General features: G+C 67.0%; 7 protein-coding genes across 7 annotated transcripts in view; 3 read left to right on the forward strand and 4 right to left on the reverse strand.

Annotated features, from left to right (window-relative positions):
* CHLNCDRAFT_137918 (hypothetical protein) overlaps positions 1-970 on the forward strand; it is a gene marked incomplete at both ends in the record, with an annotated part of 1,255 nt that extends 285 nt beyond the window's left edge. Inside the window, 3 exons of the mRNA XM_005851158.1 lie at positions 180-394; positions 500-739; positions 869-970. Of these exons, the coding sequence (XP_005851220.1) occupies positions 180-394; positions 500-739; positions 869-970 (557 nt within the window). The remainder of the gene's footprint in view (positions 1-179; positions 395-499; positions 740-868) is intronic.
* Positions 971-1,583: 613 nt separating this feature from the next.
* On the forward strand, positions 1,584-3,569 carry CHLNCDRAFT_49959 (hypothetical protein; the record flags this gene model as incomplete). The annotated part of the gene is made up of 8 exons (XM_005851159.1): positions 1,584-1,638; positions 1,859-1,911; positions 2,048-2,159; positions 2,293-2,450; positions 2,586-2,756; positions 2,921-3,031; positions 3,181-3,274; positions 3,451-3,569. 8 exons carry the CDS (start codon positions 1,584-1,586, stop codon positions 3,567-3,569), a joined length of 873 nt encoding a protein of 290 aa, XP_005851221.1.
* A 462-nt stretch (positions 3,570-4,031) lies between these two features.
* On the reverse strand, positions 4,032-6,292 carry CHLNCDRAFT_137920 (hypothetical protein; the record flags this gene model as incomplete). The annotated part of the gene is made up of 6 exons (XM_005851447.1): positions 4,032-4,160; positions 4,337-4,806; positions 4,992-5,120; positions 5,285-5,404; positions 5,601-6,022; positions 6,168-6,292. 6 exons carry the CDS (start codon positions 6,290-6,292, stop codon positions 4,032-4,034), a joined length of 1,395 nt encoding a protein of 464 aa, XP_005851509.1.
* A 360-nt stretch (positions 6,293-6,652) lies between these two features.
* Positions 6,653-11,916, reverse strand: CHLNCDRAFT_137921 (hypothetical protein; the record flags this gene model as incomplete). The annotated part of the gene is made up of 16 exons (XM_005851448.1): positions 6,653-6,823; positions 7,009-7,136; positions 7,344-7,581; positions 7,789-7,896; positions 8,110-8,231; positions 8,417-8,519; positions 8,706-8,812; positions 8,974-9,137; positions 9,331-9,497; positions 9,697-9,797; positions 9,969-10,206; positions 10,358-10,809; positions 11,000-11,189; positions 11,351-11,496; positions 11,621-11,777; positions 11,887-11,916. The coding sequence occupies 16 exons, from the start codon at positions 11,914-11,916 to the stop codon at positions 6,653-6,655; spliced, it is 2,622 nt and encodes an 873-aa protein (XP_005851510.1).
* Positions 11,917-12,245: 329 nt separating this feature from the next.
* Positions 12,246-14,020, forward strand: CHLNCDRAFT_19060 (hypothetical protein; the record flags this gene model as incomplete). The annotated part of the gene is made up of 6 exons (XM_005851160.1): positions 12,246-12,287; positions 12,478-12,612; positions 12,729-13,088; positions 13,186-13,294; positions 13,464-13,607; positions 13,806-14,020. 6 exons carry the CDS (start codon positions 12,246-12,248, stop codon positions 14,018-14,020), a joined length of 1,005 nt encoding a protein of 334 aa, XP_005851222.1.
* A 2,057-nt stretch (positions 14,021-16,077) lies between these two features.
* CHLNCDRAFT_49962 (hypothetical protein) lies at positions 16,078-17,823 on the reverse strand (the record flags this gene model as incomplete). Its single annotated transcript, XM_005851449.1, has 4 exons — positions 16,078-16,151; positions 16,295-16,848; positions 17,204-17,358; positions 17,566-17,823. The coding sequence occupies 4 exons, from the start codon at positions 17,821-17,823 to the stop codon at positions 16,078-16,080; spliced, it is 1,041 nt and encodes a 346-aa protein (XP_005851511.1).
* Positions 17,824-20,057: 2,234 nt separating this feature from the next.
* CHLNCDRAFT_19195 (hypothetical protein) lies at positions 20,058-21,357 on the reverse strand (the record flags this gene model as incomplete). Its single annotated transcript, XM_005851450.1, has 5 exons — positions 20,058-20,146; positions 20,283-20,366; positions 20,552-20,745; positions 20,943-21,071; positions 21,233-21,357. Coding segments are annotated over 5 exons (621 nt in total), but the record flags the coding sequence as incomplete, so codon positions are not given.
* Positions 21,358-22,546: the final 1,189 nt, after the last annotated feature.

Raw genomic sequence — 22,546 nt, forward strand, 5'->3', positions numbered from 1 at the left:
TTTGCCGCCCTGGCCTCTGTGGGCATGCTGGAGGACCTGCAGGGTGAGTGCAAGTGCAGCGCTGCGTGGCCTGCCGTTGTGCAGTGCTCAGTCTGCTTGGCACGTTGATGATGCTCCTGTTCCCGGCCGCATGTCCTGCTCATCTCCGCTGCACCGCCCTGTTCCCTGCGTGCCTGCAGACGGCGACCTGGATGCCACCCTGTTTGCCCCCACCGACAAGGCCTTTGAGGCTCTGCTGAAGCAGCTGAAGCTGACTGCCGCCCAGCTGCTGAACGACACCGCCCTGGTCCAGGATGTGCTGGCCTACCACGTCATCCCCGGCGATGCCCTGGACGCCGACGACCTGAAGAACGGCAAGAGCTACAGCACCATGCTCAAGGGCAAGAAGCTCAAGGTGGGGGTGGGGTGCAGCACAGCGACGCATCTGCAGGCATGGCCCTGGTTTCTCGCACACTCATCCTTCCCCTGCCACTCTGCTGCCCTCCCTGGTTTGCTGCAGATCAAGAAGAACGACGAGGGCGTGTTTGTGCTGACCGTGGCCGGCCAGGAGGTGCCCGTGAAGATTGCCGACCTGGAGGCGGGTGACGCCATTGTGCACGTGATCGACGAGGTGCTGCTGCCGCTGGAGAGCGAGGGCGGCAAGGCCCCCGCGCCCTCCCCCTCCAAGCCCACCACCCCCACCGGCGACGGCTGCACCTACACCGTCAAGGAGGGCGACACCCTGTTCGACATTGCCGCGGTGAGGGGGGCATGTGCACGGGATGGCTTGGATGTGGGAGCTGCTCAGCCCCACGCTCCCTTTCCTTGCCGACGTCCTCACCACTCACCTCCCCGGCCCCCCGGCCCCCGCCTGCTTCCCGCCCCGCAGAAGTACGACACCACCCTGGAGGACCTGGTGGCGCTGAACAAGCAGATTGAGGACCCCGAGCTCATCCTGCCCGGCGATGAGATCAAGCTGAAGGAGTGCTGAGGGTGAAGCGACTTGCGCCCGGCGTGCAAGATGTCGTCTGGTCGTCCAGAGCAGACCATGTGTGATTCTCTGATTTGTTATTTGCGCATGATTCTTTCCACACTTCTAGACGCCAGTCTTTTCCCCACATCACAACTCCAATCCTAGTATTTGGAATAAATCATGCGTTGCACACATGCGCAGCGGGAGGTAACCCTTTGACTCTGAGATGCAGATGACTTCTAGGTGACGTAGTTTAGATTAGGCTCCCTTTCTCCTTGACGATGACCACATCCGCACATCTTGTAAATCCCCTGTACTAATCTCCGCCTGCCAGCCTATAGCACAAACGTGGGCACCGTGCTGTGCCACGCACCGTCCAACAATTGCGCACGCACACGTAACCCAGCCGAGGGAGTATGGAATATGTTAGCACAACGTGCAGAGCAAATTTGCGGGAAAGGCGCCACTACATTGGACGCCCGCCGCTGCCAGCAGGAAAGCGGGAGGCGGCGGTGGCTGGAGGAGGGAGGCTTCAGGCCGCAGTACTTGCCTTATCAGAAGCCGCGCAGCATTCTAATACCATAGCGCGCTACTACAGCTGTCTACCTAGTGCCTTGCAACAACAGTGGACATGCGGCTTGACATCGTGCTGGTTGCCGGCCTGGCGCTGCTGGTCAGCGCATCAGGTGATCGTCACAGCCAATCAAACCGTGCATCAAGGGCTTCAGGTCACCCCGCTGCTGGCAGCTCCGCCGCGTTTGGTTGGCATGGCTGCGCCCAGCAGGTTGCGCCGGATGCAGCTGTTGCATCATGCTGCCTAGGTCCCACGGCAAGCGCTGCTACCGCATTGGCGGTCCCAGCCAGCAATGCTGAACCCCCACATGTCAACACATGTCCCCCTTGCAGCGGCCTCGACACCCTGCAGCTATGTCATCAGTGCCAACGACACGCTGTTCGATGTGCGCTCGCCGCTGCCTCTGCCGCCGCCAACGAGCCGTCTCACTGGCTGGGGGCCTGGTAGCCGCTGCCCCGCCGCCGACGCAACCCCTTCGCTACCCCCCCCAGGCATTTCCGGCTTCTTTTTGCGGTCTGCAGGTTGGGAAGAGGTACAATCTGACGCTCGCAGAGGTGACAGCGGCCAATCCGCAGCTGTCGGACGTCAACATCCTGCAGCTGGGCACCGTCATCGCGCTTCCCTGCGGAAACGGTCAGCAGGAGGCGATGCTGATCCCTGTGCCAGGGATGGATATTGCTATGGAGGATGGCGATTCGTGCATGCCCTGCGTGTTCCTGCTGGTACTGACCTCAACACCACCCCTGCTGGCCCTCTCCGCCTGCAGCAACGGCCACCAGCGGCGAGTCTGTGCTCGACCTGCTGGCGCACCGCGCCGACATGACCACCCTGTTCCGGGCCGTGGTGGCGGCGGGCTTTGCTGACACGCTGGCCGACGAGAGCCTGGTGGCCACCGTGTTTGCGCCCAACAACACCGCCTTTGAGGTGCGCATGCCAGGTCTGCCTGGCTGACTGGCTTGGGGGCTTCAAGGAAGGCCGATGATGCCCCTACATCTCCTACATCACACCCACACGACACAGCACATGCTGCCCGCCTGCACCGGCCTGCCACCACCGCAGAACCTGCTGGCCAAGGTGCTGACCAACCAGACTGCCGAGGAGCTGCTGGCGGACAAGGCGGCGCTGGCTGAGCTGCTGTCGTACCACGTGGTGCCGGAGGAGGCGTTGGAGGCCGCCCAGCTGACCAACGGCAGGAACCTGACCACGCTGCTGGAGGAGGAGTTTGTGGAGGTGGGTGGGGTAGGTGGGGGAGGAAGCTGGCTGGTGGAGCAGGGGGGCGGGCGCGGGAGGGAGGGACCCGACCAAACGGGCGCAGCAGGCAGCCTGCAGCAGCCGGCGGCAGCGCCACCGCCAGGGAGCATCACGCCCCGCCTCCGCCCCGCCCCGCCTGCCAGGTGTTCAAGCCCGCCAACACCACGCGCCTGGCCACCAGCTCCGGCCAGAAGGTGCGGGTGGTGGCCACCGACCTCGAGGCGGGCAAGGCCGTCGTGCACATCACCAAGGGGGTGAGCTGCGCCACAAGGGGATGCCTGCCCACCGCTTGCCCGCCCTGCACGCTGCGGCTGTGCAGCAGCAGGGCAGGAGGCCGGGCTGCAGCCTCCACCGCTGCCGCCGCCAGCCGCCGTCACCGTGGCCACCCGCGCGCTGCCCGCAGGTGCTGCTGCCGGCCAGCTTTGGCGTGGAGCTGCCTAGCCCCGAGGCGGGGTGCATCCACGTGGTGAAGGAGGGCGACATCCTGTTCGACCTGGGTGGGTGCAGGTGTATTTGTGTGTGTGGGTGCGGCTGGGGGGCACAGCTGGGGGCACCTGCGCACGCTGCAATGGCTGCATGGGTGCAAGGCATGGCGTGCGTCCCTGGCAGGATGTCTTGGCCTGTCCCCGCCATTCCCACCCACACTCCTCAACCCCACCCCTGCCCTGTGCAGCCGCGCAGTACGACACCACCGTGGACTCGCTGCTGGACCTCAACCCGCAGCTGCAGGCCAACCCCACGCTGCTGCCCCTGGGCACCGAGCTGATCCTGTACCCAGAGTGCGAGCTGTGAGGCCTAGGCATGTGCAGAGCCTGGATGGAGGCTGCCCTGGGCCCTGCCCGAGTCGCCACCCCGGAAGGCACAGGCTGATACATGGACACCCCGTTGCCGCCGTCCACCCACCCTCCGTGACCCCGCCCCGCCAAGTGACGCAGCTCTGCCATTGCAGAGCAGCTCCGCCCCGCCCATTACAGCGGGGTGCAGAGTATGCCTCCATTCGTTGAATGATTCATTTATTGCCTCTTCAAATTGCTACCTCCATCGCCATCTGCCGTCTTGGGACCCTGGAACGCTGTTCCGCTGTTGGCGACCCGTGAAGCTGCCCGCCTTTTGGTACTGGACACACAACCACCGCCCCATGCACCCGCTGTGTAAATCGGACCCTCGATCCGGCGCTTGTTGGAGAGGCAAGGCAGGCGGGCACGTCACAAGCGGCACCAGCGGCATCAACCCCAGCAGTCTGTCCCGCATCAATCACAGGTCGCCGTAGCTGACCTGCTCACGCGGCGGCCCTGCAGGCGCCGCCGCCGCCGCCGCGGCAGCCAGCGCCGGCCGCTCGTCGTCGGCGGCGGCACGGAAGCGCGTCATGGTGCCGCCGCCGTCCTGCGGCCAGGCCACGGCGCGCAGGGGTGTTGGTTGGCACCCAGCGCGGCACATCTCTCGCCCAGCCAGCAGGGCCGCGTGCTGCTGCAGCCTTCATGCCTTTTCACACAGCTTGCCCCGTTGTCCCTCGTCCCTCCCGCCGGTCCCTCCCCTCCTCCTCCATGCCGCCCGCTCACCTGGTAGCCGCCGCCATCCCCATCATACGCGTCCGCATCCTCCATCTCCACATCGCCCCCCTGCCGCCGCCACTTGTTGCGCGGCCGCCGCGCCTTGCGCTGCTGCCCCATGTGCACATCTCCCCCCTCTCCATCGCCGCGGTCATCGTGCTGCCAGCCCGCGGGGCGGCCGCCGGTGCGCGGCTTGTACCTCCGCCGGCCCCGCCCCCGCTGCTGGTGACCCTCCCCCTCCTCGCCCTGCCCGCCGCCGCCGCCCTGCTGCTGCTGGTGGCGCGGCTGCTGCTGGCCGCCGCCGCGGCTGCCGCCGCTGGCGGTGAGCCAGAGGCGGCGGGAGGGCACCCTGTCTGCGGGCCTCACATCCTCCACCGTTGCGATGCGGAAGATGAGCGGGATGGGGGTCCCCGCCTTCACAAAGTCCCCCCCCTTGTGCCACAGGAACTGGAGGCTGGCTGGGTCGGAGGGGTCGATGCCTGCACAGGGTACGGCGGGGACGCGTTGGTGGCAGCAGGCGGGCAGGCGGGGTGGCGAGGGCGGGGGCGTCGGCGTGCAGGTCTTGGCCACACGCATGCACCACCCTCTCGGCCCTCAGCCTGCCCTCTCAGCCTGCCTGCTCCCCTCCCAGCCCAGCAGCTCCTGGCCCGCCCAGCCCCCTCACCCATCTGCTCCGGCGCATCCTCCGGCGGCAGCGGCTTGCCCATGCCCGCCACCGCGCGCTTGGCGGTGGGCGCGTCCGCAAACAGCACGTTGGCGCTGCTGTCGTTGATCCACTCCACATACTTGGGCCCTGCGCGGCACGGCGCGGCGCGGCAGGGAAGGGTCGTGCAGTGCAGGGTGGCGGGCCTGGGGGCCGCCTGCCTGCTCCCTGTTCCGCGGCAGCCAGCCACCACCACACGCCCTCCCGCGCCCACATGCACGCAGGGTGGCTGCGCCACGTTCAGGGCACCGCACCGTAGTCTGCAAAGTACTTGAGGATGTCGCCCGTGGACAGCAGGTCGACGCCGTAGATGTGCAGGGCCTCGGGGCGCCGCGCGGCGGCCACCCCCGGGTCGCGCCTCGACTCAAACAGGTCTGCAGGCAGGCGGGGAGGAAGGCAGGGGAGGGTGTGGGTGTGCTGGGGCGCAGGGGCGGTGGCGCGTGCAATCGGTGGGGACCAGCAGCCAGGGCTGGGGGCCAGGCAGGAGCGGCGGGGCCGCGACAGCGAGGGGCATGGGCGCCGGCACCACCAGGTCCTCGCGACTGCGGCTGCGTGCTGCCCGCCACCCACCGACGTCCATGAGACCCGTCTCGTCCTTGGGCTTGTAGTCCACTCCAAAACGCTCCGCGCGCTGCCGCCGCTTCTCGTCGTCCTCAGACACCTGCCAGGCATCCACGCGCCGCAGCAGCGCAGGCAATTCAGCACGCCTCCACGCCACCCACTCCAGGCTGTGCTCCGTGGCGTTGCACCTGCACAGCCAGGGCCCTCCCCAGCCGCGAGCCGCGCGCACCTGCGGCGGCTTCCACTCCAGCCCGCTGCCCTCGGGCAGGCCGAAGCGCGCGGCGCGCTGCTCCCGCTTCTGCCGCTCCTCCTCGGTGAACAGGTCGATGCCTGTGGCAAAGCCGGGGCGGGTGAAGCGCTCCTTGCGGGCATCCAGGCGCAGGTCACGCCGCCGGCTGGGCTCCACATACTCTGTACCAAACTTCTCGGCACTGCGAGGGAAGGGAAGCAGGGCGGTGCGTGGACAGCACGGCGGCGGCGACGGCGGCGGCCCGCCAGGCAGCACCATCGCCACACCATCGGCTGCAGCGGCGGCCTGCCCTCGCTGCGCTGGAGCTGCACGCTAGTGTGCCGCACCGTGCTTTGTGCTTGGCGCGCTCCTGCTCCAGCCGGCTCGGCTCATGCTCCTCCTCGGGCTGCTCCGGGAAGCTGATGGCGTGGTGCTCCTCCGCAGTTGCTGCATCGGCCGCTGCCCCCTCCATGCTGCTCGATCCTTGGTGTTGGCCTGAATACACACAGGTGAAGCGTGCGCGTGCGCGTGGAAGAAGTGCAAACGTGCTATCAGAAAGATTTCTGCCTGATGCAGCAGGACATGGACATGGTGAGGGCCACCGCCGTTGACCTGGCCGCCACACCGCCACTTTTGCCGGTTTCACTACTGGTTTTGACAGTCGCTGCCTGCTTAAATCGATGGCCTGGGGCCTAGTGTGTGGAACTTATGGAACAAAAATACCACAGCGGAGGCTGACAGCATGCGGTGCTGCACCGGCGGCAGCACGGCCGCGGAGCCTGCGTGGCCCGCCGTCGCCGCCGCCGCCGCCGCCGAACCAGCGCGTGTGCGGTCACCGGAAGTCGCCCACGGGCGCCTCCGAGATGCCCTCCAGCGACAGGATGTCGCGCTCCTCGGGGTACCGCGTCCAGGGCAGCACGTCTGTGTTGAGGTCCTTGATGCCGCTGAGGTACGGCAGCTTGGACAGTGCGTTGCGGCACTCCACGCGGTCGTCAAACCAGCTCTGCACAGCAGAGGCACGCAACAATAGTTTGGGGAAGAGGCAGGGGTGGGCAGAAGGGATGCATGGCTGGCCAGGGGGACGCAGAAAGGGCGACAAGGACGCAACGCAGCGCCCGGCAGCGCCCGCCCGCCGCCGGCCCAGCCCAGCGCAGTAGGAGCAGCACACACACACACACACACACACACCTTGAGCGTGGTGCGCTCCTCCAGATCAAACTCCGCCCCATCCCAGTACTCCTGCCAGTCGATGTGGCCCTTGCCCGCCACCACCACCACGTCACGCGCCCGCGCCATGCCGATTGCCACGCGGATGGCTGCAGCGGGCGCACGGGAGAGAGGGGTGGGCGTGCCGGCCTGCGGCCACTCCTCCAAGCAAGCGCAGCAGCCCAGGGCGCGCCATCCGTCTATACTGCCAGCGGTAGCCCGGCCAGCCAGCCAGCCACAGGCCCCTCGCCACACACACACACACACACACACGCGCGCGCACACACACACACATGCCCCCACCCCCGTCCACCCACCCTGGAAGCGGTCCTCAATGACATACACCCCCACCACCGACTGGTACTGCAGCATGTACTTCTGGAACCAGTGCGGCACGCGGTGCGGGTCCTGCAGGAACGGGTACGCCGTGCCCGTGTACTTGTTGGTCACCTCGGTGGGCAGGCCCCCCACCATGTCGGCGATGACGTCGGAGGGCCAGGAGGCGCCGGGGGAGTCGTTGGTAATGAAGATGGCGTCGCCCTTGTAGTGGGCCATCTGCGGGTGGGTGGGTGGCGGGAGGAGGAGGGAGGAGGGCAGGTTGAGGGGTGAGCGGCGCAAGTTGGGGGGGCGGGGGAGGCGGCTAGGGGGCCAGGGAGGCGAGCGGGCAGGAGGCAGGCCTGGAGGCGGCCAGGCTGGCCATGCCCCGCCCGCAGCAGGCCACCCGCAGCTCCCTGCCTGCGTCATCGCCGCGCGCTGCTCCACGCTGGTGGTGCCGGGGCAGCCAAACACGAGCAGCACGCGCTTGGACCCAGCCTCCTTCACTTCGTCCAGCAGCCGGGACAGCTGCTCGGGGGTGGACGCGCTGTCCACCTGCACGTCGTAGGGGGCAGGCGGCCAAGGGATGCTGTTGAGCCAGGACTCGGAGCGGGAGGGAGAGGGGAAGCAAAATGTTGCAGGCAGAGGCAGCCAGGGGAGGCAGCAGGCAGGAGATAGGCGGGCACCCTGGCCCGTGGCCGCCCGCCCCGCGCCACCTGCCAGCCCGCCCGCCAGCCAGCCACAGCTTCCCACGCCAGCCCCGCTCACCACCACGCTGAAGGGCTGCCCCTCGTCGATGATTTCGCAGCGGCCGGGGATGATGTCCACGGCCTCTATCCCTGCCACAATGTTCTTGAGCGGCACGCCGCACGCGATGCCCGTGCTCACGGCTGCAGCGCATGGGGGCAGGCGCAGCGCCAGGTGGGGTGGATGGGGTGGATGCAGCAGCTCCCCTGGGCAGCCGGGATTGCAACGGGCGGGCCAACGGCGACACGTAGGCCGATGCAGCAGCGGCAGAGGCACAGAGAAGCTGTGCAGGCCCCATCCCAGCCAGCCCCTCGGCCTGGGGACCCACCCGCCAGGACGTTGCACACGTTGCTGCGCCCCAGCAGCGGCGTGATGATCTGCAGGCGCCCCAGCGGCGTGTTCACAAGCACCTCCGTCTCCCAGATGGAGCTCTGTGGGGTGGTGGGCGGGGGCGGGAGAGGGAATGAGATGGAGGAGGGTGTCGGGGTGGGGGTGGGGTGCGGGTTGNAACAAACCAGAAACCCATGGGTGGCACATACACGNGCACACACACTGTCTCTCCCTCTCCCCATCTCTCTCTCTCTCTCTCTCTCTCTCTCTCTCTCTCTCTCTCTCACCTTGGCCTTCTCCGCGTAGATGTCGGCATCCCGGCTGTCGGCTGAGTAGGTCAGCACGGTGGCGCCCGCAGCCGCAGCCGCCTGCGCCAGCTCCGCCCCCAGCGGGTCTGCACCACACACACAGCCGCCAGGCAGGCGGCAGGGTGAGGCGCAGCTGTCGGGTGAGACGAGGCAGCGGGTGGGACAGAGCGCAGGCGGGCGGGCAGGCGGGGCGCACAGCAAGCCCGCAGGCCCCACAGATGCAGCGCAGCGCTGCCGCCGGGCGCACCATCTATGTTGATCACCGCCCGCTGCCGCTCCACGTCCCCCTGCACGCGCCGGAACAGCTCGGCCACGCGGTCGTGGCAGGCCTGGCTGCCTCCCTCCGCCCCCGCCTCCTTCTCCGCGTAGCTGTTGGTGTAGACAAGCACATCAAAGTCGACATGGTCGGCCCTGCAGGGGGGCAGGCAGGGAGCGGAGCGACAGGCGGCAGCACCAGGCAGCGCAGCGGGTAAGCGCAGGGGGAGATGGGAGGGGGAGGCGGGGGGTGGCCAGGGCTTCCGGGCAGCTGCCTGTGCTGCCTTCCACTGGGGCTGTGCCTCGCAGCCCAAGCAGCCCAGCCCAGCCCAGTCCAGCCACAGCGCACCTGCCGTCTCCCAGGCTGGCCGGGTCACACTCCACCAGCGCCACGCTGGCGCCGCGGTCCGCGCACCCCGCCAGCGCCTTTTGCATGTGCAGGGCATCGGGGGTGGTGGGCACCTGGGGGTACTTGCCCTCGTAGGGGGTGATGTGGAAGGGGGAGGAGCAGTCGCGCTGCAGGGGGGGGAGGCGGGGGGCGAGGCAGGGGCGGTCATTCGAAGCTAGGCGATGCAGAGGGGCTCAAGGTGCGAGTGGCTCATCCCTTGAAGCTCAGAGCAGGCAGGGCAGAGCAGAGCAGGCACCCAAAGGCCATGCCAGGCGCGATCGGCCTGCCTGCCCGCCCGCCTCCCCGGCGCCGCCACCCGCGCCCCACCAGGCCGCCACCTGCCTGCAGCGTGACGTCCTGCTCCTCCGCCACCCACACCTCGCCCTCCTCCGTCAGCCGCACCTCCTCCAGAGCATACTCGATTGTGCCTGCAGGCAGGCACCGGCCAGGCAGGCGGGCAGGCAGGCACTGTGATGGGGTGTGCCGCAAGGGGCGCATGCCGGCCGGGATGCCAGGCTGCATGCCAGCAGAGCAGGCGCCGTGGTGGGGACGGGTGGGGCTTGCATCCAGCCTCAGCCGCCAGGCGGGCGCCCACCCACCAATCATGCCGCATCGCTCCGCCGTCTCCTCAAACATGCCGCGTGACAGCCAGGCGGTGGTGGTCTTGCCGTAGGACCCCACCACCCCCACGGTGCGCATGCGGCGCGAGGGCCGCTCGTAAAAGGCATCCGCCAGGCTGCCCAGCGCCGCCGCCACGTCGTCCACCACCACCACCGGCAGCAGCGCGTCGGGCAGCGGCCGCCCCGCAATCACCGCCACGGCGCCCATCTCAGAAGCCTGCGCGCGCGGGGCAGGCAGCAGGGGAGGTGGGAGGATGGCTGGGTAGCTGTGGAGGTGGCGCCCACTTCTGGTGCAGCAACGGCTGCTGCCAGCACGGTGCGCTCCGTTGCACGGCCCAGCCCGCCACCCCAGCCAAGCTGGGCCGCACCTCATCCGCCCAATCGTGCCCGTCGCACTGGCCGTCTGCCGAGGGGACGCACACATACAGCGAGTCCTCCCCCCCAGATATCGAGTTGCAGGTAAGGATGTTGCGGATGTCCACGTCAGGCGCAGAGGCAGCCTGCAGCACAGCGGTGGAGCGGATACTAGACGGGCTGAGCCGGCGCCAGTAAGCCGCGGCGGCGGCCATGGCTAGCTGCCGCCTGTGTGGCCAGGGGCCCTGGCTGCGTCCGCTGTCTGCCAGCATCCCTGGCTGCGCGCTTGCCTGCTCCTCATAGCCCGCAAGCCGCAGCAGCTCCGCGAGCCGGTAGCTGCGTGCCGGCGGCTCGGGGAACCTGGCCTGCGGGGCCTCCTCCTGCTCGCCGTTGGCCCCGGGCTCGCCCTGCTCTCCACCCACGCCTGGAGAGCTGGTGGCAAACATGCCCATGTTGCGCATGTCCTCTGCAGCACAGGGCAGGCAGCGGCATAAGGCAATCGGCGCAGCCAGGCAATCGGTGGCGGGGTACAGGAAATGGTGAGCTGCTGTGGTTGCATGTGTCGCTGCTGCCGAGATCCGCAAGGCGGCGCGGCTGTGCCGCATAGCATGCAGCCCGCCACTCCTGGCTGCTGCCAGCTGCTGCCGCGGGCTCACGTGTGCCGCCGCGCTGCGCCTCCAGCACAATGCTGTCGATGGCCAGGTCGGATGGCGGCTTGCGCGCCACCTTGCGCCGCGGCGCCACCTCGCTCTCCCTGTCCGCCGCCGTCAGCACGTCCCCCTCCTCCTCCTCCTCCTCCTCCTCGCTCTCCTCGCTGTCCTCACTCTCTTCGCTGTCCTCCTCCTCCTGCAGCGCAGCGAAGGACAGCAGCCAGGCCGTGCAGCAAAGGTCAGCAGCCCGGCTGCGGCAAGGCGTCAGGCGCCGCCACAGGCTGCCACAAGTCCTGGCGGGCACAGCACTGCAAAGAAAAGCCGCCACTCCCATGCCTGACAGCAGCACCTCCCCACCTCCTCCTCCTCTTCCTCATCGTCGTCTGACGAGAAGAGCTCCGCCACCACCTCCTCATACTCCTCATCTGTCCCATCCGAGCCGATCCCAGGCACCACTTCATCCAGCGAGCCTGTGTCCTCCAGGTAGCCAAACTTCAGAAGGCCTGCAGGAGATGGTGCCAGGGGAGGGTCATCCCAAAGGGGAGAATCAGATCGGCAGCAGGGGGGCCCGGGGGCTGCTCCGTGCCAGCACACCCAGCCAGGGAGGGGCAGCGGGCGGCGGCGTACGCTCGGTGATGCCTGCCAGCTCCTCGTCCTCGTCTGTGTTCAGCCCCACATCCAGATCCTCCTTGATGCGCAGCAGCTCGTCACGCCGCTCCCGCATCTCCTCCAAGTCGTCCCCCGCATCGCCGCCAGCGGCCAGCACTGGGCGGGCGGCGGCAGCCTGCAGGCCGCCCCGCCCCGCCCCCTGCCGCTGGCCCTGCCGTTGCGGCTGCCACCGCTGCGGCGGCAATGCTTTCGCCGTGCACTGGCGTTTGGGCCTGGCCGCCAACCCGCAGCAGGCGCTTGCTGCTGCCCTGCATGGCGCCGGCTGCTGTGGTGGCATATGGATGCGCCCCAGCTGCCGGGATATTGAAGGCTCAGACGTCCCAGGTGCCACGAGCAGCAACGGATGGGGCACAGTGCGGCTCAACAGCACTGGACCATTGGTGGGGGAGCGAGAGGAGGGCGCAGGGCCGAGACAACTCCACAACCGATGTGCTGACGACAATGCGCCTCATGCATGCAGGGCCGCATTGTGCGTGAGCCGCTCTTTCATCCCGTGCCGTACATGGCCCGAAGTACACGTTGTCGCTCCAAACCGCAGCTGCACAGTGCCATTCCGGAACCTAGCTATCGATCATCCAACATCATGAGGTGGGTGGAGCTGGCCAGCAAGGGTGATGTCCCACAGGTGAGAGTCACAGGTTGCCCGAGCAGGTTGCCCCACGCCTGTTGATGCGCCAGGATGCTGTGAAACAATGCTTGTTGTGCCGCATTGCGGTTGGGTTCACCGCTGCCGCTGCCGCCTGGTCAAGGCGAACTGCCGCAGCCCGCCTTGCAGAGCGGGCTCTCAGACGCCCCCTCCTTCTCGCCCCTTGCAGGCGCGCAGCTCCCACTCCATCACCGCGGTGGGCGACCGCCTGTACCTGTGGGGCGGGGAGTCTGCGCCCAGGGTGCCCATCAGCACCGACATGCACGCCTACGACATGCAGGCGGCGCAGTGGTCGCTGGTGCAGGTGCGACCCTGCGGCGCCGCTGCCGCATGCATCAATGGAGGACTGCACCTCCGTCAAGCCATGAGGTGGCCATGGTGGTTTCGACTCTAGCAGCGCTCAAATCCCCATGCCTGCAGGCCCAGGGCACGCCGCCCAGCCTGCGCAACGCCCATGCCGCAGCGGCGATCGGTGCCGGCATCTATATCTTCGGCGGACGGAGCGGCATCGACATTGGGGAGGGCAGCCTGAACGACCTGCACCGTTTCGACGCGGAGAGCGCCACTTGGGTGGAGGTCAGGCCAGCCAGCGAGGCTGTGCCACCCAAGCGCTCCTACCATGCCATGGCCGCGGCGCAGGGCCGGCTGTACGTGTTTGGGGGGTGTGGCGAGGGGAGCACAGGCAGGCTCAACGACCTCTGGGAGTTTGATTTGTCTACAGCCACCTGGCGCCAGCTGCCTTCCAGCGATGCAATCAAGGCAAGTGGCAATCGCACGCTGGTTGGTGGTGTTCGGTCCAAGAGGTCTCTGGCCTGCCTCGCGGCAGAGCTGCTGTCACCCATGCCAGGTGCCCCACCGACACTGCAACATGCTGCAGGGCCGTGGCGGGGCCGGCTTTGCGGCCGTCCCTTGCGCGCTGTTTGTGGTGGCGGGGTTTGCGGGGCAAGAGATGGGCGACGTGCACAGGCAAGGCCGGGGCGCAGGGCGTGGCAGATAGCTGCGGTCGCCAGGCGGTGTGCTCAGCCTACTCCCTGCAGCGCCATGTCCATAGTTCACCCTGCGGATATCGTGCCCTGCTCCTGCCCTGCAGGTTTGACCTAGCCACTGAGACCTGGGACTGCCCCCGGTGCTGCTCCGTGGCAGGTCCCCCCGCAGCGCCCGGCGGCAGCAGCAGCTGCGGGCACGACCAGCCGGTGGCCCTCCCTGCACGCTCTGTGTGCGCTGTGGCTGCCCACGGCTGCGCCGGCTGCCTCCACAGCAACCACATTGTGGTGTTTGGCGGCGAGGTCGACCCCTCCAGTGAGTCCTGCCCCCCGCTGCCTCACCCGCCAGCTGGCACTCCCAATCATGCGTCATCCCCTGTCAGGCTGCTGCTTTGGTCCGGCTTTCCCCTTCCCCTGCCGCCACCACGCTGCCCCATGCCTGCGGCATTCTGTGCCATGCCCTCAGCAGTGCCTCCCCACCTGCCTCGCTGCCCCCTGCTTGCACCCACCGCAGCCCAGGGCCATGCCGGCGCCGGCTGCTACTCGGCAGACACCTTCTGCCTGGACACCGCCTGCGGGCACTGGCACAGCATCAGCGCTGGCGGGCAGCCGCCCTCGCCGCGCGGCTGGCTGGCGGCCACCGCATGCGGCACTGGCGTGGTGGTTCATGGCGGCAACAGCGCCTCCAACCAGCGCCTGGCCGACATGTTCCTCCTGGAGATGCACTGAGCGGTGCACGGATGGGTGAGAGGGCGCTGGGGCGGTACCCCAGACAGCAGCGGAGGCTGGCAGGCGGCAGCGGCACGCTCAGCGCACCGCTTTGTGGGATAACTGTCGAATTGCAGTAAATTAAAGGAAAGATGATGTGAAACAATAAACATAGCGGCAGAGAAAACGGAGGGGGACAGCTGCACAAGCAAGCAGGCACCCATGGGGCAGGGCAGGTCATGTGGCGGGGTCCATCACGTGCACGACGTACGACACAGACCGCACCTCGCCGGCGCCATCCAAGAAATTGCTGACGGTCACGCCGATGGCTTGGTCCTCGCTAGGCCGCGGCCAGGGCTCTGACTGCTCGGGGTCGGTGGTGTTGGCCAGCCACACTATCGAGTTCTCTCCCAGATACCACCCCACCTCCTCCACTACCGTGCTGATGCTCTCGCTGCCCAGCCGCATCGTCACTGTGGCACCCGCGAAGTCGGCCTCGGGGTAGGAGAAGGACCAGCGGGCCCAGACCACCTGGTACGGCACATAGCCGGGCGGCGGCCAGGCCACAAAGCCGCTGCGGGTGGCAGGACGCGGCAGCTCCCAGCCGTCCGCGTCAAACCAACTGTCCTCATCAATGATCCAGATGACGGCAGTGCCGTCCACTCCCGCCGACACATCGTAGTGGTCCACCGCCCCGATGCCCATCCTCCTCGTCCAGGGGTACAGCAGCCAGCGGCGATGCCCCACCCGAGCGTTCTTTGCGCCGCGGTCCCGCATCTGGCTGTCTACCGCGGCGGGGCCCTTGTTGCCCAGCGACAGGTTGGAGTTGTCGGCTGCCTCGGCGGCGCTGCTGGTGTAGCACGTCCACCTGCAGATGGGCATGGGGGGAGCGGCTTCCATTCATGCTCCCTGCTACCAGCATGCAGGGCGGCGGCCAGCTCAGTGGCCAGGGCGCCAGCCTCCTAAAAAGCGCCCCCCGGCCCTCACGTGCTGGGCGGCTCGTGGTCAATGTCTGACATGGCGGAAAACATGAGCGACGCCTCCTGGGCCTGCTTGGACCAGGCGGGGTTGAGGGTGACATTGGCCGGCACGCCCGCCATGGACTGCAGCCAGGAGGTACGGGTGAGCGGGGGTGGGGCAGCGAGAGCAGAGCACACCCTCCACCGCATGGTGCTGCAGCTGATGCCTGAGCGGCGTCGCACCCACCCGAAACCAGTTGATGCGGCGCAGCGTGGCATTAAGATACGCCGCTGACAAGGTGCCGGCGCTGCAGCTGCTGATGCTGCCCGTCCAGCCGGGAGCGATGCCCTCCGAGGCATTGTACCCCTGCAGGCCGGGGCGGTTGCTGTTCAAGATGGGATTGCAGGAGCGGTGCACATACTACAGCCACGCTCACCTTGTTGAAGAAATTCTTCACGGCTGTGCGGTTGGAAATGTCTGCCAGCCCCCAGGTCGTCTTCGCCGCTGTCGTCGCCGCCGCGGTGTCCCACCCCAGCGGCCTCCGACGGGGGCGCAGCCTGGGCTGCACCCGAAGGAATTGCGGCGCTTCTCCCAGCAGTTCTCGGCAAGGAGACGCCGACGCGGCTGCTGACACGCTGAGCAAGATGCAGAGGCAATTAGCCAGCAGGAGGAGACCCATGCCTGTCCGCAAGCTTCTATATCGGTAAACAGGTGCAAACTGACTCATGGAGCCTCCCCCGCCTTTACTTGCCCCACAGCTGGCAGCGAGTCAGCTGCCGCCACGTAGCACAGCAGGGGGCGACCACATCCCCACCACAGCTTGTTATTTATGAATCTCCACATAGCTGGTAACTTAGCTTTCGCTCATTTATTTGGCTGAATTACAATGGTTCATGGCGGCCTTGTGCAGCAGTTGGCCAGCGGGAGCCATGTGCATCTGCCGCACAGCAGAGCAGTTCCGGTGCTTGTAAGCCAATGGGCTTGCATGGATTACAGTAATCAAGTTGCCGGCTCATTGAGCATTCAATTGACGGCGTCAATGAACCGGGAACGACTAGTTCATCAGAGCAGAAACAGAGCAACAAGCAGCGCATCGCAGCACAGCGCAACCGAAAACATCACGCAGCAGGGTCGAAGATCTGCACGAGGTAGCTGAAAGTCCTGAGCTTCGTTGAGGCTGGGACCTTGACCCCTGCACACAGGGAGCGCAGCAGGCGGCGATGCTGTCAGGTCACTGGAAACGTAGCAAGAACAAAAACACTAGACCCGCCTGGTGCACCGGCGGAGGCTGCAGAAACGCATGCCCTCCCCCAGCCCCTCGCAGCAGGAGCCCACCTGTGATGGTGACGTTGATCTTCTGCACTGCAGTGGGCTTGTCCCAGGGCTCGAACCGGTCCTCATTGTAGAGGCTGTTCTGGGTGTTGGCCACCCACACCAGCGTGTTGTCGGCGCTGCCCCCCGACGGCGCCTCCCGCTTCACGCCCAGCAGCGTGGTGCCGCGCCGCAGGGTCACCTTGGCGGCCGAGAAGTCGGCGCCGGGGTAGGAGAAGGACCAGCGGGCCCAGACCACCTGGTAAGGCACGTAGCCGGGGGGCGGCCAGGCCACATACTTGTTGCGGGTGGCGGGGCGCGGGCCAGAGAAGGTGGAGTCGTCGATGATCCAGACGGCGGTTGCGCCGTAGTAGTTGAAGGCTTCGTTGAAGTAGTCGGTGCCGCCGACGCCCATGCGGGGGGTGTTGGGGTACAGCAGCCAGCGGCGATGCGCCACGTCATAGTTGGACCCCTTGCGCTCCCGCATCTGGCTGTCCACCGCATCTGGGCCGTGCGTGCCCAGCGACAGGTTGGACTTGCCCGCCGCCTCGGCGCCCTCCTTCTTGTAGCACTTCCAGCTGAAGTGGGTGGGCAGGCGGGGCAGGGTTGCAAGCAAGGTCGGGTGGCGCCCGGTGATCGGGCGTTTTCTCTCTCTGCCCTGCGCCCCGCATGCCAAGGCTGGTGCTGGTGCCAGCAGGCACTCTAGCCGCCTTGCCTGGTGGGCGGGAAGTGTTCAGTGTCCCCATTGAGAATCAGCATCATTGCCATCTGCTGCGCCTTCCTGCCCCACACCGAGTTGTGGGTGACGTTGGCCGGCACGCCCGCCATGGACTGCAGTGAGGCGCAGATTGGGCAGGCAGCCATGAGACATGGCGACAGGGGTGGCGCAGGAGCAGCCCAGCTGGAGCATGCCAACAGAGCGCACGGCAGCACTGGGGAGGCTCCTCCCGGGCTGCATGCGCACATACCCGGAAGAAGTTGATGCGCCTCAGCGTCGACTGGATGTAGGCAGCCGGCGGGGTGCCTGGGGTGCACTTGGTCGCGGAGAAGCCCGTCTTGCTGATGTCGACCGCCTCGGCCATGTAGGCCTGTGGGGCATGGGGGTGCCCAATGGAGTTCCTCAGGCTGCCTCGGCCAGGCACGAGCATAAGGCAGAGCGTGCAGAAGCAGGCGCTTTCGGTGGGGTGGGGTGGGGTGGGAGGAGCACGAGGGAGCGTGAGCATCGAGGGATGCCGGCAGGCAGGGTAGAGTATGGGAGGCAGCCGGCACGCCCATCCAATCCAGCACACGCCCACCTCATTGAACAACTTCCTCACGGCTGGGCGGCTGGAAATGTTGACCCATTTTGCGAAGCCCGCCGCCACTATCGTCGCCCCGACCTCGCTGTCGCCGCCATCGCTGTCGCCGCCGCCCGACCCCTCGGTTGGGGACTTGGGGGCGGGCAGCAGCACGTCATGGCGAGGATGGCGCCTCTGCGGCCTGGCAGAGGCGCCTGCGAGAAGCAGGCAGAGGCAAGTGCAGAGGAGCAGCCCGTGCACGGCTGCAGCACCCATGGTATGTGCGCAAAGTTGTGGGCGTTGGTAGAGAAAAAACAGGGTTGATAGAGAGAGAAGAATACGGCAGCAGGCACAGAGCTCAGCTTCACCGGGAAGCGGAGGCCGCGGGCTAGCTCTTGCCTTAGAAATTCGAAGTATGGGATACAAAGGTCAGAACTCAGGCTGATATGTGCTTTGGCGAGAGGGGGCTGCGGCTAGAGCTTGCAAGTCGCCCGGGGGGGGGGGCATAAGCCCGCGGTACTCCGCCGCACCTGCCGCCGCCCCCGCGCTGTCCACACAACGGGGGCCCGCTTGCATGCCTGGCAGTCCTTGTGCTTCCCGCCTTCCTCCTTTTTGCAAGAATATTTGTTTTGCAAAAAAAAATCTTTGAAGTATCACTTGGCGGGGTTGAATGCCCAGACCGTGTACTTGATCACCAGCGGCGCAGGCTGGCCCAGCACGTTGACGTTCTTTATCACCACGCCGATGGCGACGTCCTGGCTGGGAGGCTGCTTCAGCAACAAGCCGTTTGTGGCTGTGTAATTGCCCTTGAGGGTCCAGATGAAGGCGTTGTCGCCGTACCAGCCGCCATCGGCCTTGGAGGCTACTCCCAGCGCCTTGCCACCCATCGTCATGCTGACTGTCGCCGTCGAAAAGTCGGCGAATGGGTAGGTGATGGTCCACTGATTGTAGATGAACTGCCAGGGCACGTACCCGGGCGGCGGCCAGGCGACGTAGGGCTCGCGGGTGGCGGGGCGGGTGAAGTACTCGGAGGGCGCGGGGAACACCCACAGGGCGTTGCCGCCAAACCAGGTACTGTCCTTGGAGCATGGGATGGTGGAGGTACACACATTGGCTGGCTGCTTGCAGCAGCCGTCAGTCTGCCAGGGGTCAAAGAGGTAACTTGTGTCCCCCAGGCCCATCTTCCTGGTGTAGGGGCAGAGCAGCCAGAAGCGGTGGCCCACAGATGGCACGCCAAAGTCATTCATGTACCTGTGGCGGCAACGGGGGTGTGGGGAAGCGAGAATGGTGTAAGAGGCAACTGCTGGCTGCTGCCGCATGGCCGCCTGCTGGCACTGCGCACCCTGCGCCTCTCAGCTGCCCAACCCTGCACTCACATGTCCATGGCGCCGCGCCCAAACGCGCCGGGGCCCGAGGCCAGGATAGAGCTGCCGGCTGCCTCCGCTCCTACTGCTGTATAGCACTTGAAGCTTGTGCTTGGTGTGTGGCTCAGTTTGTTTGATGCCTCCATAATCAGGGCCGCTGCCTGCGCCTTTGTCGAAAGACTTGCACTGAGCGTCACATTGGGAATGCCGGCCATTGCCCGAAAGTAGTTGATCCGTCTAAGGGTGGCAGCCTGCATGTATCGGCGGGTGGGAGGGTGGGTGTGCGGGCGGGTGTCATCGTTGCAGTAGCTTGCTGTGGCCCTCGGTGCACATGCGCGACGGCCACACACTCGCCTTGTGGTTGGCGCTGGTGTTCCCGGCGATGCATGGCGATACTTTGCCAGTCCAGCTGGGGTGAGCAGGTCCGCTGACGTTGTACTGGGCACGAAAGAGAGCCCTGCTAGCCGCCCGTGACGAAATCTTGACAAAGGGCAAAGCAGCGGCGAGCTGCCTTCGGGGGCGGAAGCTGCCCCAGCCGCCGCCGCCCCCTGGTTGTGCCGGCAGGAGCGGTGGCGCGCCCAGGATGACTTGCAGCCCCTCCTGCGCAGCCAACGACGGTGCCAAGCTCAGCAGGCAGAGGCACAGCCCTAGCACGCGGGCCCATCTGGAGTCGGGGCCAAAGTGTGGCACCGCTGCACATGTAAGCGCCATATGGGCGGTTTCCGGCCAATTTGACGCGATAAGGCAGGACTGCAAGCGTCAACAAAGCAGGGGCAATGCGCGGCCTTGGTGCTTTCCTAGCCCGCAGAGGGCGCAGGCGCCAAGGGGTGCAATTGCAATGGCCTGGGGGAGGGGCATGCCTGCCTTGGCGGAGCAGCCTTCGTGAAGACTGACGACCGATGCAGGCGTTTGCGCTTGAGCCAACACATGCCTGCTCAAGCGCTTCCACACCCGTGGCTGTCTCACAATGCGGGGCCACAGGCCGGGCGCTGCTCCGCCTCGGCTGCTGTCCAGCTCTCACGCAACCTTTTCGCAACCCTTGCATCTTGCCTTCCAATAAAGAATCACCAATCCCGCCACGCCATGCCTTAGGAGCACCTCATCACGCTGTGCGTGCATTGCAGTGAACCCCCGGTGTGCTGCTGCTCAGGCTGGTACCGCCTTGACGGTGATGGGGGCGGAGCAGTAGGGGCAGGCGCCAAACAGCGTGTTGAAGGACTGCCGCGTGCTGGTGTCTGCTTGCAGTGGGTGGGGCAAAGCGAGAGGGCATGCATGCACACTTGGGGAACAGCAGCAAACCCTGACGGTGCTGCCAGCTGCAGAACGACCATGCCGGCATGCACACACGCTCAGTCCCCGGCCCCCACCTACCTGAATTGAGCCATTCCACCAGGCAGCGCCTGTGAAACGGCTTGCCGCAGGCCGCGTTGTCGCAGTTGATGTCGGGGGACTCGCCTGCCGGCAGCAGGCAAAGGGTGGCACAACACGGTCACAGGCAGCGGCCGAGGCTGGGCCCGGCAGCAGCCCGCACGACGCGGATATGCGGCATGGCTGGCGGGCAGGACAGCAGCAGGCGCGCCGCATGCTGCCTGCACCCACGCCAGGCCAGGCGCCGGGCTGCAGCCTGGCGGGCCACCCACCCTCCTCTCCTCCCGCCGGCAGCTGCCCCTCGGCGGGCGGCAGCCGATAGGCATAGCAGATGGCACAGTCGGCACTGGCGTCCTCGGCATCCGCTCCCTGCCGCTGCGGCAGCGCCACCCCCAGCACCGCCTCCAGGTTCTCCCGCAGCAGCCGCCCGGCCTGCCAGCAGCCGCGGTTGTCATGCAGCCGCTGCCTGCACAGCAGGGGCAGGAGGATCGGCGGCAGAGGCAGGGCCAGCCCTCTCAGCCTGCCTGCAACATCAACGCCCTGCTTCAGGTGCACTGCCTTGCCAGTCCCTGTGTGTGCTATGCCGGCTGACAGCCTGCCTGCTCCCGGAGGAGGATGGCGAAAGCAGAACATGTGCGGGCAAGCCCCCTCTAGGCTGCTCACCTGAGCGGTGCCACCGCCGCATCCGACCCCATGAACCGGCAGTCCAGCGGCAGCGCCCAGGGCTGTGCAGGGTCCAGGGTGAGAGCCAGCGACACATGATGCCCCAGGGCTATTCGGCGGTACACCACACTGCAGGGGAGGGGGTGAGGGGGCCCATCATGCAGGCAGGAAGCATCAAGGTGGGCAGCGCAGGAGGCGCAGCTGTGGCGGGGAGGCTGGCAGCGAGCAGCAGCAGCCACATCCCTAAAGGAGCGCGCCCATGCGTGGTGCCCGCATGTCTGTGGTTGCACCTGCGTGGCGCGGCGGTGGGCTCAATCACCCAGGCCTGGGCATCCAGGTCGTCCAGGCCGTCCCACAGCTGCTGATAATGCTGCAGCGCCGCCTCAAACTGTGCCAGCACATCCTCCAGGCTGGCGCCCGCCGCCCACCGCAGCTCAAAGGCAGCGGGCAGCTCGGCGGCTGCCGTGGGCGGAGCGGCTGGGTAGGCGGGGGGCAGGGTCAGGCGCAGCTCGTGGCGGCGCCCAGCTGCGTCGCTGGCTGCCAGCGTCAGCTGCGACAGGTCATCCGAGAGGCTGCTGACGTGGCGCCAGCCTATCGCTTCCAGCTGCGCCTTGAGGCTGCTGTAGAAGGCGGCTGGGCGGCAGCTGGGAGGCGCAGGCCTGCAGGGAGGTTTGGGGGTTTCGACAGGCGATGTAGGGAAGTGAGAGCACCAGAAGCGGCAAACACTCAGGATGCCGGGCTACAGTTGCCGCGTTGAGGGTGCAAGCACTGATGCAGCGCTTGCACGGTGTGGAGCCTCGACACCAGAGCAGCCCAGACTGCGGCCGCAGTGAGACAGAGAGGCAGAGCGACAGCGCTTTTGGGCGACGGGGCCTCGCGGCCTCACTGCTCCAGGCTCAGCTGGTCCACCATGTTGTGAAGCTCCACAAAAAAAGCAGGCAGCGAGGGGCTTTCGGCCAGCCGCTGCGCCAGCACGCCCTGCTGCCCCGCCAGCAGCGCCGCCAGCTCGCCATTCGCCTCCAGCCGCGCTCCTCGCAGCGTCGGCGCGCCAGGCTGCAGGTCGCTGATGCGCAGCCAGAGGGAGGCGGGCCGGGGCCCGAGGGCCTGCAGGGGAAGGGCGGAATGTTGCGTGGCGGCACTGCAGGTTGGTGGGAGCGCGGGGCAACGCGTCGGCCAGCTGCTCCATGTGCAGATGGCTAGAAGGCTGTGGTGCTCCCCGTTCTTCTTCTGTCAGCCAACCAGCCAAGTCGTACAGCCAGCCGAGTCGCTCACGCTGCTGGGTGCGATGAAGCCTTCAAAGGCGGTGCCGGCGGCATTCAGCGGCAGCACCAGCGGGGCCACCTGCAGGATGCGCAGCAAGTCGGCGGTGGCAGGCCCGAGTCAGGGATCACTTTCTGCTGCTCGGCAGCTCGGCATGCGGCGGCAGGCTGACAACAGCCGGCCCAAGCAGGCGCACCGCGGCCAGGGGCTCAGCCTGTGCTGCATGCATCGCCAATATAACTTCCCAATGATATCTGGGATCCGCCTGGGCTCCTTTGCAAGCCTCTGCCGGTGACCTGGCTCCTAGCTGGCAGACTGCTGGCAGAAACCAACTCGCTGCAAAC

The sequence above is a fragment of the Chlorella variabilis genome (genome assembly GCF_000147415.1).
Source record: "Chlorella variabilis unplaced genomic scaffold CHLNCscaffold_2, whole genome shotgun sequence".
NCBI lineage: Eukaryota > Viridiplantae > Chlorophyta > Trebouxiophyceae > Chlorellales > Chlorellaceae > Chlorella > Chlorella variabilis.